The sequence below is a fragment of the Herpailurus yagouaroundi genome, unplaced genomic scaffold (assembly GCF_014898765.1).
Source record: "Herpailurus yagouaroundi ecotype Mexico unplaced genomic scaffold, PumYag 216, whole genome shotgun sequence".
In the NCBI taxonomy this organism is placed as follows: Eukaryota; Metazoa; Chordata; class Mammalia; order Carnivora; family Felidae; genus Herpailurus; species Herpailurus yagouaroundi.
Window position 1 is genome coordinate 10,960,915 of NW_024412447.1, and position 19,682 is coordinate 10,980,596.

The 19,682-nt window shown below is 48.8% G+C and overlaps 1 protein-coding gene across 3 annotated transcripts in view; it reads left to right on the forward strand.

Moving 5' to 3' along the window:
- RCC1L (RCC1 like) overlaps positions 1 to 19,682 on the forward strand; it is a 34,000-nt gene that overhangs the window by 4,471 nt on the left and 9,847 nt on the right. Inside the window, exons 2-8 of one of the 3 annotated variants that reach the window (XM_040456197.1) lie at positions 1,256 to 1,385; positions 4,637 to 4,765; positions 5,643 to 5,709; positions 7,159 to 7,210; positions 8,073 to 8,157; positions 15,612 to 15,793; positions 16,106 to 16,343. In XM_040456197.1, coding sequence (XP_040312131.1) covers positions 1,256 to 1,385; positions 4,637 to 4,765; positions 5,643 to 5,709; positions 7,159 to 7,210; positions 8,073 to 8,157; positions 15,612 to 15,793; positions 16,106 to 16,264 — 804 coding nt within the window. In that variant the 3' untranslated portion in view covers positions 16,265 to 16,343. Of the gene's footprint in view, positions 1 to 1,255; positions 1,386 to 4,636; positions 4,766 to 5,642; positions 5,710 to 7,158; positions 7,211 to 8,072; positions 8,158 to 15,611; positions 15,794 to 16,105; positions 16,344 to 19,682 lie in introns of those variants that run through there. The other 2 variants (XM_040456195.1, XM_040456196.1) reach the window with 2 other exon arrangements.

Consider the following 19,682-nt stretch of genomic DNA (forward strand, 5'->3'; position numbering starts at 1 on the left):
GGAGTTGGAGCCATTCCAGAAGTGTAGGGGCTCCAGAAGGCCAGAGAACTGAGGTTTTTTGAACATGGCTGCATGTGTGTAAGTTCCATACGAAAATTGTGGGAGAAAATATCACACGGCAACAGGAGGGGAAAATCACATGTGGGTGACAACAAAACAAGGCAAAAGCAAACCACATTTAAAAGAAATATTTTGGGGGCGCCTGGCTGGCTCAGTCGGAGGAGCACACGACTCTTGATCGCAGGGTTGTGAGTTTGAGCCCTGTGTTGGGTATAGAGATGACTTAAAAAAAAAAAAATGTTGGGGTGCCTGGGTGGCTCAGTCAGTTGAGCATCCGACTTCGGCTCAGGTCACGATCTCGGGATCCGTGAGTTCGAGCCCCGCATCGGGCTCTGTGCTGACAGCTCGGAGCCTGGAGCCTGCTTCCGATTCTGTGTCTCCCTCTCTCTCTGCCCCTCCCCTGCTCATGCTCTGTCTCTCTCTGTCTCAAAAATAAATTAAAACATTAAAAAAAAATCTTAAAAAAATAATAAATAAATTCACCGTAGCTGTGATACGAATTCTTCTTCAGGCACTGGTTTGAGAATGTCACAGTGCCACATAAGGGTTAAGAGCATGCTCTCTGGAAGCAATAGCCTGTAGTTAATCTCTAGGAACCTCAGTTTTCCCATCTGCAGAGTACTGTTATTACTACAACAATAATAATTACCAGGACATTGTAGAGCTCTAGGTGAAGTCACATACTATTTATCATAAGGCTTCAGCTTTATTAACTCATTTAGTCCTTACAACAACCCAGTACGAGAGACACTATTACTATTTCTGTTTTATAGAGAGGTGATCTGTCTCAGGTCACAGAGCTGGTAAGGGGTAGACCTGAGATTCAAACAAAGGCAGTTTTCACTTTACTACCATGTAAGACCGTGTCGTGGTGAATGGGGTTGATGATAATAACTCGTTCTCTGGTGTTTATGAAGATTAAGTGAGATACTACATATCAACACGATAAATGTTCGGCAAATGTTAGTCGCTATACTTGGGGTACCTGGCTGGCTCAGTTGGTAGAATATGGGACCCTTGATTTCAGGGATTGTAGTTCGAGCCCCATGTTGGGTGTAGAGATTAATTAAAAAGGAAATCTTAAAAATGTTAACTCGCTACGTTAATAGCACGTGTTCTTTGGGTAAAGAACCTTCATTTATTGCTGAGAAAACTCGATTATCACAAATCAGTGTTTCATGGAACTCTTTTTCAGATTTCATCTGCTGCCTGTGGCTACGGATTCACATTGCTGTCCTCTAAAACCAAGGATGTTACGAAAGTCTGGGGCATGGGACTCAACAAAGATTCCCAGCTTGGATTTCACAGGAGCCGCAAGGATACCAGTGAGTGTTCTCACCTTGGCTTCCCTGTGCCGTGATTGGTCTGAGAGAGCTCCCTTTTGTTTTCCAGAACATGATTACATAAGCCAGACTGGGACAACAGAAGAGATAGCGTCTTAAACGGATGTTATTTGAGACCATCTGGACTAGATTATCAGCCTCATTGGGAAGAACACTGAACCTTTAGGCTAAAGAGCATTTGCTGATAAGCAAGGATATTCCTCTTTTTGAGTCTAGTTTATAACTCATCCTTTATCATGGATACATACGTACAGGAAAGAACAGTATATATGGGGTTTGGTCCTATCTGAGGTTTCAGGCATCCACTGGGGGTCTTGGAATGTATCCCACACGGTTAAGGGGGGCCGGCTGTACCTTTACTGCCTGGATAAACCTTTTTGTTGTTTCCTTGTTCTCTTAGTCATGTGCCTTTTTTTTGCACAATTTGGATCACTGTGTGTTTTCTGCCTTTTCCCACTTAGTTTTATATCGAGAGTCTTTTATAAGTCAGTCCTGAAGTCTCGGCTGTGAGATGCCACATTCCATTTGCTGTGCCCTTTACTGGGAGCACCTAGAGGCACGCACAGACATGGGCCGAGTCCTGTAAAGCACGCCATGTCCTGTGGCCAGCTTCATTTTCCAACTCAATCCTGATTTGTTTTGAAGCAAATCCCAACATTGTTAATTTCATTAGTAAACATTTCAGTATGTATCTAAAAAATAAATAAATAAAAGACCCTTAAAAAACGGCAAGTGCATAAAAATAACGAACAACACAATCCCTTCATATTATCAAATATCCAGTCAGTGTTCAAGCGGTCAGTTGTCTCATCAATGTCGGTAGATTTTTATTTCAGTTTTTAAACATTTGTTTGAATCAGTATCCAGATAAGGTCCCTGCATTGCAATCAGTTGATAAGACCAATGTACGCATGTATGTACGGATTTATTTATTTAAGTAGACTCCACACCAGCGTGGGGCTGGAACTCAGGGGACACCAAGAGTCACAGGCTGTCCCGACTCAGCCAGCCAGGCGCCCCCCGTTGATAAGACTTCTTTTAAGTCTATTTTAATCTTTTTTTTCCTTGAAGCTTATTGGCTGAAGAAATGACTTTGGCAACGAAGTCATCCAGCTTTATTTGTGAAACAAAGAAACGAGGGGCGCCTGGCTGGCTCAGTCGGTTGAGCAGAGACTATGTAAAAATAAAATCTTTAAAAAATAAAAACAAAAAGAAGAGAAATCACATTGGTTACCCTATAGAATTCTCCAGTCTGGAGTTTGCTGAATGTATCCCTGTGGTGCCATTTAACACGATCCTCTGTCCTCTGTATTTCCTGTCAATTGATGGCTGCATTTATTTTTTATTTTATTTTATTTTATTTTTTAATTTTTTTTCCAACGTTTATTTATTTTTGCGACAGAGAGAGACAGAGCATGAACGGGGGAGGGGCAGAGAGAGAGGGAGACACAGAATCGGAAACAGGCTCCAGGCTCTGAGCCATCAGCCCAGAGCCCGACGCGGGGCTCGAACTCGTGGACCGCGAGATCGTGACCTGGCTGAAGTCGGACGCTCAGCCGACTGCGCCACCCAGGCGCCCCGATGGCTGCATTTAGAGCCGAACCCACCCACTGACTGTCCAACCCTTCCCTCTTTCCTTCCTTCCTTCCCTCCCTCCCCTCTTTTTTAGAGCCAGATTCCTTTTAAATGTTAGGTAATTACTGCTTCCCAGGCCCTTCGGGCTCTATGCAGATAGTAATGGGGTATGTGAGTCACTCTTTAGTATTTGGAAGCACCACATATTTTCAGCTAATAAGGCTGCGTCTGCTGACAGCATTGCCCAGTTTCTTTGATTTTGCCTCGAATGACATCATCTCATAGTGATAAAGCAGTTACTCCATGCTGATCGAAAGGTCTCTCTGAATATTCTATCAGTCGCTGATGAATACAAATGAGCAAGTGTGCTCTTGTGACCGAAACAGTGCCGTTTTTTTGGTAGAGTCTTTTTAAACACGGGTCCGTAGGAGAAACCACGGGAGTTGTTAGTGACAAGTTGCGAACTGGTACTCGCAGACCTTAACCTCAGTCAACATTACAGGTGTTAAAATGAAAAGCTCTTTGTTTAAAACCTGTAAGGGCAATTCTCCACGTAGGCCATTCTGGCTTCTCCTGCAGGATTGTGAAGAACATTAGGGTTCTTCTGTAGAGTGACTTCTTTTTTTTTTATTTTTTTAAATTTTTTTTTTCAACGTTTATTTATTTTTGGGACAGAGAGAGACAGAGCATGAACGGGGGAGGGGCAGAGAGAGGGGGAGACACAGAATCGGAAACAGGCTCCAGGCTCTGAGCCATCAGCCCAGAGCCCGACGCGGGGCTCGAACTCACGGACCGTGAGATCGTGACCTGAGCTGAAGTCGGACGCTTAACCGACTGCGCCACCCAGGCGCCCCTAGAGTGACTTCTAAAAAACGTTCTCCCTTACTTGCTTATTTAAAATTCACATTTTCCTAAAAAAAAGATGATAGATAATAAAATTAAATGAGAAATTCCTAATTAATTAATTAATTAATTAACTAAAGCTCTACACCCAACATGGGGCTCGAACTCACAATCCCTGAGATCAAGTCGCACGCACTACCGATTGAACCCGCCAGCCGCCCCTAAAAAAAAATTTTTTTTTTGACTAGAGAGCGTATTCGTGTACCTTTAGAATCCCAACAGTGGGTAGAATGTATGGTGAAAAGGCTGCTCTCTGCCTCTGCCCTCCTAGCCACGCGCTTCTTCCCCGGGAAGACAACCTGTGTCCACAGCTTCCAGCGTCTCCTTCTAGAGGCATTTAGCGTATAGGCACGCGGATGCCTCTACGCGCTCCTTCCGCCTCCTTCGAGCGGAAGCAGCTTTAACGTAAGCGGTATCGTCCAGTACATGCTGCTGTTTTCCTTCCTGAGAAACGGTAGTGGGTATGACAGGAGCAAAATGCTTTCCTTTCTTGGCGCGCAAACGGTGCTCGCTGACGCGGGAAGGCTGATTAGACTCTGACTTTCAGCCGCCCGATGCGTCCTGGAGGGTGTCGTGGGTCCAGAAATGGGGACTGGGCCTCTGGGCTTCGCTCTGCCCCTCGCCTGCGTGCCTTGAGTAGCCGCTCTGATCTCTGGCCGCGGGGCAGTGTGGTGTGGGGGGTGATCTCTAACGCCCGAAGCGCTGTGCCTCTCCGCCAGCGTGACGTGCTGTGACGCTGGCCGTCCTCGTTTCAGCCAGGGGATACGAGTATGTGCTGGAGCCCTCGCCTGTGCCGCTGCCTCTGGACAGACCCCAGGACACGCAGGTGCTGCAGGTCTCGTGCGGCAGAGCCCATTCCCTCATCCTCACCGACCGCGAAGGAGGTGAACGGGCCTGCTCCGGGTTCCCGGGGGAGTGGGGGAGCCGCGCGGTTGCCCTTGGGTCCACAGTGGCTCGTTTGCTTGAACCGCACCTCATCAGTGAGGCTGTTGGCACTTCCCCAGCGAATCGGTAGGATGGCTCAGGGTCACCACGTTGGGCAGACTCTGCTAGCTCTTTTGTGTTCTCTCCTCTCTGCGATTCTTCGAAAACCTTAGGGATTTGGAAATGTGACCGCGCATACCGCAGCAAGGCCTCCTGCTCGCTTTGCCGTGAAGTCCCCGAGCTGGGCTGTGTGGGCGTGTGTGCGCGTGCGTGTGTGGAGACAGCTCTTTCTGTTCTACTGAAAGAAGCCCGTTTGCTAATACTTGTTTCATTTGGTGGGCTTCCGGAGTCCACATAACACTGACTTTCTCCAGAAGACCGGTGGTGTCTACGGAAAGGCCAACTGGACTAGATTTTTCCAATTTCATTTTCTGGCTAAGCATGCTTTGCGGGAAAAGGCAATGGTGGCGTTCAGGAACTCTTTCAAGAGTAGCTTTGACGTGGAGGGCAACCTAGTGACAGGTCCAGGGAGTGGGGGTGTTGGGGCCTTCCCCAGGATGGGCTGGCCTCAAAACACGGAGTTCTCGAGAGGTGGGACGAGGGCCTGGAGGGGAAGGCAGAAGGAACAGTCACGGTGGCCCAGGCTGTCGGTGCGGGGCTAGACCCCACCACGCCTGTGGGTGTGCCTGCCAGGCTGGGGTTGTCAGAGAAGGAGGTCAGGAGGCGGTGAGGATGAGCGGTTGGACTAAGACCACTTCCGAGACCGCCTTGCAGTCCTGACGTGCAGGGATCCCGTGAACCTGCAGAATGGTTTTAATCGGTGGTGGTATTCTTCAGTCTTCAGCATGGGAAACAATTCTTACGGGCAGTGTGGAAGAAACGTGGTCGAAGATGAAATTTACAGGTGAGTTCCCCAAAGGACTGCCCTTCCCCGAGTTGCGTTAAGCATTTAACGTTTCTCGTGTGGTTACTAAGTGATGGACCCATGGAGCAGGGAACTGCTGGCTTCCTGATGCCTGAGAGGGGCAGTGAGAAGTCACTGGAAAGCTGTGCCATTGTTCCGTTGTGGGTTGAGCTCCGTACATTAGCTTGGTGGAAGGGAGGGCGGACTAGCGTTGATTGTGGTGTGTAGAACTTATTTCCAGTTAGGTTTTTTTTTAAGTTTATTTGTTAAAATTTTTTTTCAATGTTTATTTTAGAGAGAGAGAGAGAGAGAGAGAGAGAGAGAGAGAGAGACAGTATGAGTGGGGGAGGGGCAGAGAGAGAGGGAGCCACAGAATCCGAAAGCAGTCTCCAGGCTCTGAGCGGTCAGCACAGAGCCCCACGCGGGGCTCACACCCACGAACCATGAGATCATGACCTGAGCTGAAGTTGGATGCTCAACCGAGCCACCCAGGCATCCCAGTTTATTTATTTATTTTGAGAGAGAGAGAGAGTGACAAGTAGGGGAGAAGGGTAGAGGGAGAGAGACAATCCCAAGCAGCGTCTACACTCCGCGCAGAGCCTGATGTGGGGCTTGAACTCACAAACCGTGAGATCATGACCTGAGCCAAAATCAAGAGCCGGATGCTCAACTGACTGAGCCTCCCAGGTGCCCCTCCAATTAGTTTTTTTTTTTTACCAAATTAATTAATTAAAATTCCTCTCTGTTCCATTATTTGTGTGTTTGTATATATATAATATATACAATATATAAAATATGTATGTAATATATAAAATATATACAATACATAATATATATAATATATATAACACATAAACTTTTTTAAATGTTGCTTATTTTTTAGAGAGCATGAGCAGAGTAGAGGCAGAGAGAGAGAGGGGAACCGAGGATTCAAAGTGGGCTCCCCGCTGACGGCAGCAAGCCCAATGTGGTCTCAGACCCACGAACTGTGAGATCATGACCTGAGCCGAAGTCAGACGCTCAACCAACTGAGCCACCCAGGAGCCCCTTGTTTGTTTTAGTCTTTAAAAGAATTCCCCTCTCCTTCCTCACATTATACTGTTGGGTCTAAATAGCAGTCTCATCTCTGACATCGTATTAAAATTGCCAAAGTGGGGACCCCTGGCTGGCTCAGTCAGTAGACTGTGTGACTCTTGATCGCAGGGTCGTGAGTTCCAGGCCCACATTGGGTGTGGAGCCTACTTAAAATCACCGAAGGGATGTTGTTTTGTTTTGTTTTACTTTCATGCTTAGGCCTACCCCTGCCTTATATTTGACCTTGAGAATTTCCCTAATAGTTACTGTGTGCCTGTGGGGGGCTGCCATCAGGGGTGACAAGAGGGGGCAGGACCACACAGTGCTTGCCGTGACCATATCTCTTGTTTCTCCCCAAATTGCTTCTGGCTGCAGCGAAAGTCACAGAGTCACTAGACTGCAGGACTTCGAAGGTCAGGTGGTTCAGGTAAGGGACACGTGCTGAGAGCCACTCAGCCAGCCCCCGGGGGTGCTTTTGCAGGGGTGAAAGCTGGGTGGGGTGACGGCAACTCGGTTAGGGCAGTTTTCTGAATTGGTGAATTATTCTAGTAAAAAGTCTTGGCTGCCTCCTGTAGGTCAGGAGAGTGTTGATTTACACTAGGTTATGGGGGTACAGAGTGTAATAAGGTTTGGGGGTAACCCTCGAGGGGGCAGAGACAAGCGAGGCTAGCTGTGTCACAGTGTCCCACAGCGCTGTGTGTGTGTCCCAGGCTGGCTGCATCTGGCCCAGCATTTTATTTCCATCCCTGGTGCAGTGCCTGGCACGTGGTAAGTACTTATGAAAAATCCTTAGATACATAAGCGTGTGCGTACACGAAGGGCTCTGAGCGCAGGAGGTCTGTTAAGTCTGCCAGGGGTGGAGTGGGAGGGAGAGCAGGTTTATCAGATAGACGGGGGCTGGGTGGTAGGAAAGGTTTCATGGCAGAAGGAGGTGCAGCCTGAGGGCTCGGAAGGGCAGATGGTGAGCTAGAGCCAAAGAGAGAGGCAGAGGAGTGGAAGGGGGAAAGAAAGGCTTATGGAGAAGGGAGAGGTTCCCCAGGGGTGTGGAGGGTCTCCTCCACACGTCCGGCACTTGGCTGTAGCAGGAGCAGTTTCGGGGAGCGGGACGCAAACACTAGGCTGAGGCGGACTGGGGATGAGTAAGGTGCGGAGGCCGAGCGGGGCAGCCTGCCGGACCCGGCCGTGTCGCTCGCTGCCGTAGGGCGCGTGGCAAGCTGTGGGTCCGTCCCCCGGGGTCCTGCGCCTCCGTGGATTTCTTCTCATCAGCCTCCTCTCTGTTTGTCTGGTAGGTCGTCTGTGGCCAGGACCATAGCCTGTTCCTAACAGATAAAGGAGAGGTGTACTCGTGTGGCTGGGGTGCCGACGGGCAAACAGGTGGGTGACCTACCCCCACCCCGGGGTGGCGCCCCGGGGGCTGTGGGCTGTAGGGCTCTCGTGGGCCAGAACCCCCCTTCCTTAGACTCTTCTGTCTCCTTCCCCTCACCCCCGGCTCCCACGGCGAACAACCCATGAAGGGTTGGGGACAGGGTTACGGCCGCTGCTCAACAAACAGCTGCACAAATGCCATCTAAAGGGAGCTCGGTTTTAACTGTTTTGAGGAGAATGTGATTAAGGGCGGGAGGTATTAACCCTGCTTATCTAATCCTTTTCTTGTTTTGGTATTTGTCTGAAGGGAGGGCCTTCACATTTAAGAGTTATTTCTTTTTTGTGTGTGCTTTGTTTTTCAAATTTAAGACTTCGGTGTTGTGTAAATCCTCCATCATCCTACCACTGCATCATATCACCTTTGTTCACTGTTTTGTGTTTTCTTCCAGTTATTGTTCACGCATGTACATCTCTTATATCATAATAATGCCATAGGTGTGATTTTATGTGCTCGTCTTATTTAAATTTTTTTTTTAATGTTTATTTATTTTTGAGAGACAGAGAGAGAGACAGAGCGTGAGCAGGGGAGGGGCAGAGAGAGAGGGAGACACAGAATTGGAAGCAGGCTCCAGGCTCCGAGCTGTCAGCACAGAGCCCAGCGCGGGGCCCAAACCCACAGACTATGAGATTATGACCCGAGCTGAAGTCAGATGCCCAACCGACTGAGCCACCCAGGTGCCCTTCTTTATTTTTATTTTTTGAGAGAGAGAGAGAGAGAGAGAGAGCGCGCGCGCGCACTTGAGCACGAGTGGGGGGAGGGGCAGAGGGAGAGAGAATCTTAAGCAGGTTCCATGCTGAGCCCCAATGTGGGACTCAATCCCATGACTCTGGGATCATGACCTGAGCCAAAATCAAGAGTCAGACCTCCCAGGCACCCTGCAGTACAGTATTATTAACTGTAGTTGTCATGCTGCACATTACATCCCCAGGACTTACTTATTTTATAACTGGAAGTTTCTACCTTTACCCACTTTGCTCACACCCCACCCCCACCTCTGGCAACCACCAGTCTGTTCTCTTGGATCTATGAGCTTGTTTGTCTGCCTTTCCTTCACCATTTCTTGCTCTTTCATTCATTCATTCCACATATATATGAGACCATACAGTATTTGTCTTTCTCTGTTTGACTTATTTCACTTAGGATAATGCTGTCAGAGTCCATCCATGTTGTTGAAAATGGCAAGATTTCATTATTTTTTCTGGCTGAGTAATACTCCATTGTACCTGTATACCGTAGTTTCTTTACGTGGTCCATTATTTTTGACAAGAATGCTACGACCATTCAGTGAGGGAAAGAAAAGTCTTTCACAAACGGTGCTGGGACAACTGGTTACATACATGCCAAAGAATGAACCTGAACCTCTGCCTTACACCATCGATAAAAATGAACTCAAAATGGGGCACCTGGGTGGCTCAGTCGGTTAAGCATCTGACTTTGGTTCAGGTCATGATCTTGTGGTTCGTGAATTCGAGCCCTGCATCGGGCTCTGTGCTGACAGTGTGGAACTTGCTTGGGGTCCTCTCTCTCCCTCTCCCTTTCTCTCCCTCTCTCTCCGCCCCTCCCCCACTCGTGTGTGCACGCATGCGTGCTCTCTCAAGATAATAAATAAATAAACTTGAACTCAAAATGGATCAAAGTCCACTTAAGAGCTAACACTGTAAAACTTTTAGAAGAAAACGTGGGTATAATCTTTGTGACCTCAGATTAGGCAGCAATTTCTTAAATATGACCCCTGAAGCATAAGCAAAAAAGGAAAAATAGGTAAATTGGGCTTACAAAAATGAAAAAGTTTTATGCATCAAAGGATGCTACCAAGAAAGTGAAAAAACAACCCACGGAATGGGAAGGAATATTCGTAAGTTGTGTATTTGATAAGGGTCTAGGACCAGAATATATAAAGAGCTCTTACAACCCAATAGCAAGATAAAACAACCTAATTCAAAAATGGCAAAAGATAGTGTACCTGGGTGGCTCAGTTGGTTAAGCGTCTGGCCCTTGATTTTGGCTCAGGTTGTGGTCTCATGGTTTGTGGGTTTGACCCCGTGTTGAGTGCAAGAGCCTGCTTGGGATTCTGTCTTCCTGTCTCTCTGCCTCCCCCCTGCTCTTTCCCAAAAATACATAAATAAAAAAAAAAGTGGCAAAAGTTTTGTGAAGGCATTTCTCCAAAGATCTACAAATGGCCAATAAACATGTGGAACAGATCCTCATTAATTAGTCATTAGGGGAATGCAAATTGGTATCACAATGAGATACCACTTCACATCTATTAGGATGGTTACTATTTAAAAAACCCAGAAAATAACAAGCGTTGGCAAGGCTTAGGAGAAATTGGCACCCTCAGACATTGTTGGGGGGATTGTCAAATGGTGCAGCTGCAGTGGAAAACAGTTTGGCTGGTGCTCAGAGAGTTGAGCATAGAATTAGCATCTGACCCAGCAGTCCCACCCCTAGCCGGGGACCCACGGGAAATGAAAACATTTGTCTACACAAAAACTTGTGCACAAATGTTCACAGCAACATTCCTTATGACAGCCAAAAAGTAGAAACAGCCCAAATGTCCATCAGCTGTTGAATGGATAAACGGCACACATTCATTTTATTTAAAGGGGGGGGGGGGGTCAAAAGATAAACAAATTAAAAAAAAAAAAAACCAACACCCCAGGGAAAAATTCCAGCAGTGGAAGAAGTAAGCACAGCCTCATTTATCTCTGTCCACGGCCCAACCCCGAATGCCTGCTCTCCTCACGTCCGTCCCATAGCAGGTGTCATTTACACAAATACCCTTGCCAGTCCTGTGCTATACAGACTGCCTAGCGCCCTGTGGAAGCACTTCCAGGGCATCGAACTCAGAGTCGCACACTCGGACTTCAGATCCCCCTAAACCCGGATTCGCACACGCCGCTCACCCGCTCAGCTGCACAGGGAATCCTGGGGACGGTGCAGGGAAGGATTGGAGACGAATTGCGTTGGGCCTTTTCCAGACCAGACCAAACCAAAGTCAAGCTAACCCAACCAAGCCCCCAAATGCAGTATATGCATACAACAGAATATCATTCAGCCCTAAAAAGGAACGAAGCCCTAATGCACGCTACAACGTGGATGAACCTTGAAAACATGCTGTTAAGTGAAGGAAGGCAGACACAGAAGCTCACATATTGTGGGATTCCATTGATATGAAGTGCCCAGAGGAGGCAAATCCATGGAGACAGAAAGTATAGTGGCTTCCAGGGCTGAGGGTGAGGTGGCAAGTGAGGAATGACTGCTTAATGGGGAGGGGATTTCTTTCTGGGTGACGAAAATGTCCTTAAATTCATTAAAGGTGACGGTGGCACAACATCGTGAATGTACTAAAAACTACTGAATTGTACACTTCAGAAGAGTGGAAGTGGTGAATTTGTGTCATGTGAACCTTATCTCAATAAAAAACAACAGGTGGGGCATCTGGCTGGCTCGGTGGAACATACGACTTCTGGCTTCAGGGTTGTGAGTTCGAGCCTCCTGTGGGGTGTAGAGATTACTTAAAAATCTTTAAAAAAAATGCAAAAAATAAAATAGCGATAGGCAACATGAATGTAAATTATAAAACGTGAGAATAAAATCAACACGTGTGAGACTACTACCCAGTTAAAGACGTAGACTTTTGAGACCTATTTCAGGGGCGCCTGGGTGGCTCAGTCGGGTAAGCGTCCGACTCTTGGTCTCAGCTCAGGTCATGCTCTCGTGGTTAATGGGTTCGAGCCCTGCATCGGGCTCTGTGCTGGCAGTATAGAGCCTGCATGGGATTCTCTCTCTCTCCCTCTCTTTCTGCCCCTCCCTGGCTCGCTCACTGTCTCTCAAAATGAATAAGCTAAACTTAAAAAAAAAAAGAATGAAAAAAAGATTTTTATTTTTAAGTAATCCCCACACCCAGCGTGGGGCTCGAGCTCACAACCCCGAGATCAAGAGTCACACGCTCCACTGACCGAGCCAGCCGCGCGCCCCAGGTGGGCACTTTTAATTTTTGTTTTGTTTGATGGAAGCTGTCCTAATGGATGTGAATTGATAACGCATGGTTCTGATCTGCATTTCCTTAGTGTTCAGTGATGTTGATCATCATTTTCTGGGCTTATCAGCCATTTCGATGTCTTCTTTGGAGAAACGTGTGTTCCAGTCCTGTTGCCCAGTTTTTAATTGGGTTGTTTGGGGTTTTGGGTTTTGTTTTCTTTGTTTGTTTGTTGGTGGTGGTGTAGAGTTTTAGGAGTTCTCTCTATGTTCTGGATATTGATCCCTTATCAGTTATATGATTTGCAAATGTTTTCTGCCATTCCATGGGTTGCCTTCTTACCCTGTTGATAGTCTGGTTTGTCTGTTTTTTGTTGCCTATCCCTTTGGGGTCATTTCCAAGAAGTCGTTGTCAAACCCAGTGTCGTTAAGCTCTCGCTCTTTGTTTTTCTGCTAAGAGCTTTATGGTTTTCACTCTTGTGTGTAGGTCTTTGATCCATTTGGAGTTAACTTTTGTACGTGGAGTTAGGTAGGCCCCCAACTTCATTCCTGTGCACGTGGATATCCGGTTTTCCTAGCACCATTTGTTGAAAAGACTACCCTTTCCCCATTGGTCTTGGGACTCTTGTCAAAAATCACATGATCATAAATGCAAAGGCTTATTCCTGGGCTATCTGTTCTATCCCGTTGGTTTATATGTCTGTCTTTTATGCCACTGCCACCCTGTTTGGACTGTTGCAGCCTTGACATCAGGAAGTGTGAGTCGTCCCAAGATCACTTGGCTATTTAGGGTCCTTTGAGATTTCGTATGAATAATAGGATAAATATTTCTGTAAAAAGCATTATTGGGATTTTGTTAGAGATTGCATTGAGTCTATAGATCACTTTGAATAGTAATGATGTCCTAACAATATTAGATCTGTTAGCCCATGAACATAAGATGTCTTTTTTTTTTTTTAACGTTTATTTATTTTTGAGACAGAGACAGAGTATGAACGGGGGAGGATCAGAGAGAGGGAGATACAGAATCTGAAACAGGCTCCAGGCTCTGAGCTGTCAGCACAGAGCCCGACGCGGGGCTCGAACTCATGGACTGCGAGATCATGACCTGAGCTGAATTTGGCCACTTAACCGACTGAGCCACCCAGGCGCCCCCATAAGATGTCTTTTCACATATTTATGCCTTCTTTAATTTCTGTCAGCGGTATTTCATAGTTTTCCTTGTACACGTCTTTGACATCGCTGGTTGAGTTAATTCCTGAGTATTTATTCTTCTGGATGCTACTGTAAATAGAATTGTCCTCTTTAATTATTTTTTCTTTTTTTAAAAAATATTTGTTTGAGAGAGAGAACGAGAATGCACATGTGTGCACGTGCACAAGTGGGAGAGGGGCAGAGAGAGGAGAGAGAGAATCCCAGGTGCTGACTTGTGTGGCTCAATCCTGTGACCCCAGGATCATGACCTGAGCCGAAATCAAGAGTCAGAGGCGTAACCAACTGACCCACCCAGGTGCCCCTTAATTTTGTTTTTTGGATTGCTCATTGTTAGTGTAGAGAAAGGCAGTTGATTTCTTTGTGTTGATTTTGTATTCTGCTTCTTTGCTGAATGCAGTCCATTTTTATAGCTGGATGACATCCTACCACAGAATATACCTCCATTTATTCAGTTTCGTGTTGATGGATGTTTGGATGGTTTACGACTTTTTGTTACATGTCAAGCAGTGCTTCCAGGCCCGTCTGTCTGTCTCCTTGGTCACGTGTTCCACAGCTCTCGTCGCTCTCGTGAAGATGCCTTGAGTGGCCGTGGGTTAGAGCTGTTTTCAAACGGTTGTTTTCCAAAATAGTTGTAATAAGTCACCCCTGGCCACAGGGTGGTGTTTCACTGCCTCGTCAGGGCTTGGTATCGTCCACTTTGAAGTTTTTCCCTGTCTTGTGGGTGTGACATAGTATTTCATTGAGGTTTCAATTTCGTTTTCCGAAAAACTGCTTGAGAGACCACCGTTTTACACGTTTATAAGCCAGTCTTACTTTCTCTTCTCTGAAATGTACATGGTGTTCTTTGCTCATTTGTTGACTTATGTGTCTTTTGCTTACTGATTTTTAGGAATTCTTTACCCTCATCTGTATGCTTTGCAGTTCTAGTGTTGTATGTGTTTTCTTCCAGATGGTGGCTTGCCTTTTTGTCCATCCGTTTGGATTTTGAATTTTAACTGTCTTTTTTTTCATTTCTTATTGCTTCCTTTTCAGATGTACCTGGCCATTTTTGATAGCCTCGTATTCCTGCTTTTATTTGCGTAAACATTGCACACAGAGTTATTTTTATTTTGTATATCATAATCCCAGGGTCTGAAACCCGGAGGCCATCAATTGGTAGTTTGTTGGTTCAGTTTACTCTCTGACTCATAGGGGCATCCTTCCTTATGTGTTTAGTAAGTTTTGACTCTGGGCTCATATTTCATTGAATTGAATTGGTGGAAATTCTCAGGGCCTTAACTGGAGATGCTTTCCTCCAGGGAGGATTCGGATTTGCTTTTACCTGTTGCTAAAGGGTGCTGCCATTCTGATGCTGCTCTGGGTCCCTTTGCGGAAGCCTGGCTTATTTTTATTTTAAAAAATGTTTATTTTTGAGAGAGAGAGGAGGGGGGGACAAGTGGGTGAAGGGCAGAGAGAGAGAGAGGGAGACACAGAATCCGAAGCAGGCTCCAGGCTCAAAGCTGTCACTGCAGAGCCCAGAGCAGGGCTGGAACCCACAAACCGTGAGATCATGACCTGAGCCGAAGTCGGACGCTCAGCGGACTGAACTACCCAGGCACCCCTGTGTTTTTGTTTTTATTTTATTTTTAAAAAATGTTTATTTATAGAAGCCTGGTTTAAAGCGGGAGTCTGTGCTGTGCATTTTGCCTTGGTCTGCCCAGGGCTTAACGCCATCACAGTGCTGGCAGTGATATGCGTCCTGATATCCTCTGGCCAGCCCTGTCTTTTCCTCTGCCATGCCAGTTTGCCAGTTTCGGTTTGCTGTTATTTTGGGGGGCGATGTTGGGGGGTTGAGGTGGGATACCCTCTCGGAGACGTCCTTTATCTTCTCACTAGTCCAGCAGTACATTAGAGATTGCTGGTTGAGTATTCTTTGTGTGTGTTGTCATAGGGTCTTCTGGTCTCACTGTAGTGGTATTCTGTCTCACAGGGGTTTCTCGCGTGAATCAGACTCCGTCTCAAGGGTTTTACGAGTAAACAATGACTGTTACGTGTTTATCCTGCACTGAGTGAGCCCGGGGAAGGAAGTTGCAGACAGTGCAGAGGCAGATTCTCATTTCCGAGCTGATGTTTGTTAAGTGTTCAAAACTGTGCTTGGCGCGCAGTAAGTCTGCGAAAGTGTCCCAAGAGTCGGTAATCAACAATAACGCTTCCCCACTGTTATTAGGTCTGGGTCACTACAATATCACCAGCGTACCCACCAAGCTGGGCGGAGACCTGGCCGGGGTGCACGTCGTCCAGCTTGCCACCTACGGTGACTGCTGCCTGGCCGTGTCTGCTGAGGGTGGCCTCTTCGGTTGGGGAAACTCCGAGTACCTGCAGCTGGCCTCTGTCACGGACTCCACGCAGGTATGCGGTCGCTTACGGCTGGGCTGGGGGATTTGGAGACGACGAAGCGTTAAGGGTGTTTATAAGAACTTCTTCAGCAAAGTGTGGCCTTCAGGCTGTGAAGGCCTGGCCACCTGTAAGACCGCCTCTTCTTGGCCATCTCGTTGGAGTCCGGAAAGAAAGCATGGGTTCAAAGCCATCGTTATCAACCCTTTGATGCAATAGTCCTGGTCTAGAGCAGGCTGATAGGTGTGGCCGTGTACCCCGTCTCACGAGGGGTACGAGGCTGTTCATGTCATTCCCGTGGGGTTGCCCTGTGCTTTTTTATTGCAGTGTAACATGTGTGCCCCAAAAGGGTGCAGATCCCGAGTGTGCACCTGGATGAGGACGCCTGTGCCCCCCGCCCCCTCGCCGCAAGCAGTGGGACACTCACAGTACTTCAGAAGCCACTGCCCGTGGCCTCTCCGGTCACCGCGCCCTCCTCCTCACTGAAGGGAGTCACCCGCAGTCCGTACAGTACGGCAGGATTTTAAACGTTAAGGGAAATTGCAAATAAAAACCAAAAGTAGAGCTCCCTGCATGATTAATCTCTATGTATCTCTCACCCGTGTTCAACGATTTCCAACTAATGGCCCATTTAAAAAGAAGAAAACAGATATAATTCACCATTTTCAAGTGTAGAATTTGGTGGGTTTTAGCGGAGTCCCAGGTTGTGCAGTGGGCTAATCCCAGAACAGTTTCATTACCTGCCGCACTCCCTCTCCCCACCCCCCACCCCCCCCCCCGCCAAAAGCCCCATGCCCTAATGGCCAGTTTTTGTTGCCATCTGCTCCTCTGCCCTGGATTATTCTGAGTAAATCCCAGGTCTGTGTATATATTTTAAGTTTACTTATTTATTTTTGAGAGCGAGTGCGGCAGAGGGAGACCGAGAATCCCAAGCAGGCTCTGCACCATCAGCCCAGAGCCCGAGGCAGGGCTCAAACTCCACAAACCATGAGATCGTGAACTGAGGCGAAACCAAGGGTTGGACGCTTAACCGACTGAGCCACCTAGGCTCAGGTCAGACACCATATTTTATCCATAAAAGTCTCCATGCATATTTCTAAAAGATAAGGACTGGGGTGCCAGAGTAGCTTAGTCCGTTAAGCGTCTGACTCTCGATTTCGGCTCAGATCATGATCTCGAGGTCGTGAGGTCGAGTGCCGCGTCGGGCTCCATGCTGGGCGTGGATCCTGCTTGGGATTCTCTCTTTCCCTCTCTGCCTGTGCCTTACTGTCTATCTCTCAAAATAAATAAGTAAACTGAAAAAAAAAAAGATAAGGACTATTTAAAAAACATACTTTATTCCTTAATATCACCAAATTGCTGACAAGGTACAGAGGGTTTTAAATGTATATTGATAAAGAGATCAGCACGGAGGGAAACTAAAAGCCAGTGAAGAAGATGAGGAGAACGTGTTCCATGGGGTCCGACACAGCGGCTAGAAGCAGTTGCAGGTTTGGTTCTGAGCTTCCTAGTAGCCAAAGCAGAGAAGAAAACGTACCCATGTAAAGGATTCTTTGTTTCTGTAAGACAAACAAATGCTGTTTTTGTGAAGAGTGTTGCACTTCCTGCTACCGGTCCTGAGAAAAATGGCTCCCGCGGCCTTCCTGGGGGGGACACGTCCGGTGTCGTGGCATTGTTATCGCTGCATATCAGCGATATGTTTAAACCCCGACTTAGGGGTTTAAAGCAACACGCATTCATTACCTCACAGTTTCTGTGGGTCAGGAATCCAGGGGTGGCTTAGCCAGGTCTTCTGGCCCTGGTCCCCCAAAGGCTGCAGGCATAGTAGGGTTCCGCGGGCGAAAGCCCCGCTTCCAGGACCACCCCGGTGCTTGTCGGCAGGATGCGGATCCTCGTGGGCTGTTGGACTGGGGCCCCAGTTGCTTGCTGGTGGCTAGCCAGCTACTGACTGTCGGCCAAGGCTCCCTTGGTCCCTGGCTTCTCCGTGTAGCAGCTCCCAACATGGCAGCTGCCTTCATCAGAGCAGGCAAAGGAGAGGGCGAGAGAGTGCCAGCGAGACAGAAGCCAGCGTTTCGTAATTTAGTCTTGGCAGTGGCCTCGCCTTGCTTTCCCCGGTACTCTGCTCATCGGAAGCCAGTCGGGGGGTCCAGCCCCACACGAGGGCAGGGTTACACTCGGGTGTGCGTGGCGGGGGCGGGGGGTGTGGGTCTTGGAAGCAGCCCACCGCGGCCCCGACTCTAACCGTGGCCCGAGCCTCGTCCTGTCGGTGACGGCAGTGGGGTGTTCCCGGAGGCCCTGTGCTGGCGTGTTCCTCGGTGTCTGCTGAGCGCGTCGTGCCAGAGCACGGGCAGGTAGAGACCCTCTGACCGCCTCACCTCGTCCAGGCAGGCGCTTTCTGGATCAGTGAGGCCGCCTGTTCCTTCTGAGTCAGCTGAGGGGCTGTCAGCCTCCAGCTGTCCGCATCTGAAAGTACCTCCGAAAAGATTCGTGGCCGCCACTGAAGCACTTCAGGTCTTTCTTTCCGGGGTTCGGCCTCGGTGGAGGCACCAACACCAAGTCCTGCTGGAGAGCTAAGTGGGCAGCACCTCATCCTCTAAACCCCCGACCCTCGTGTCGTGTCTGGCCCCCGATTAGTAGAGAAAACACGTGCTGTCAGATGGGAGTGCCCCCAGTTTCCCACGCCGAGCCCTTTACACTCCAGCCAGGCCCACCCCTTCTGTAGCAGGGGGCAGGGCTGGGGGAAGGCGCCTCCCGCCCTGGGCCCGGGGTCCTGTCTCCTCCCGCCTTCTCAGGAGCTTTGTTCCATCTACTGGGCCTTCTTCCCCATAGCTTCAACCTCCCCTTCTCCACTGGTCCCTCCCCAGCCGTCCTTACACCTGACCCCCTGTGGCCTTTGTCTGTAGAAGCCCTGTGTGGGTTTCCTGGTGTCCACCCAGTCCTTCCCCCTCCCCCATCTCCACACCCCCCCCCGCCGTCTCCCCCTCCACTCTCCCATATCTACCCACCCCTGTCCCACCCCCACCCCTCCCTCATCTCTACCCACCCTGCCCCTTCCCCCATCTTTACTCCCCCCCACCCCCCACCCCTTATCTCCACCCACCCTTGCCTCCACTTCTAGGACCAACTCTCAGAGCCACATTCACTTCTTGTCTCCCTCTCCTCACTCCTCAGTCCATTCCACTTGGCTTCCACCCTTCTCACTTGGCAGAGAGCCTCTCACTGGGCTACCAGGGCCTTCATGTTGCTCACATAATAGCCAAGACTCTGGAGAACATATCCCAGCCTTTATCCATCTTGACCTCGCAGCAGCATTTGACCCTGATCATGAGCTGTTGACTGTCTGTTAAAACACTCCTCCCTGGGCCCCTCTAATGACTCCTAAGTACCCTCCCGACTCCCTCGTCGTTTCTTCTTGGCCTCGTTTTCTGGTGCTCCTCCTGTGCCGGGCTTTACATGTTGGAGGTCCTCTCCTTGGGTCTGGTCCCTTCAGAGGTCTCACCCGCACCCGTGGCTGCAGTTACCGGCTGTGTGCCAGTGTCTCCCCAGCTCACACGTTGGGCCCACACTGTTCTTCAGGGTCACGCATCTGTGAGCGTCAGCTGCCATTTCCACTCGGCCGTCCCTGGGCGCTGTGAGTTGGGTACATCCACCAGGGAATGCAGGCACACCCCCCACATCCCGGTCCTCCACTGGCTCCCACATCCCCTGACATTGCCTCTCTACCCAGAACCCTTGCTGGCTCCCCATTGTGCTCAGGATAGAGACCAGCTCCTTACTGTGGCCTACGGGCCTGCCGATCTGGCCTCCTTCCTCGCCAGCTCATGCTCCGTACCCCCCCTCCCCCATCTGCTCAGCCACTGCGACCTTGTTCAGACTCCCCGAAGGTGTCCTGTGCACGTGCCAT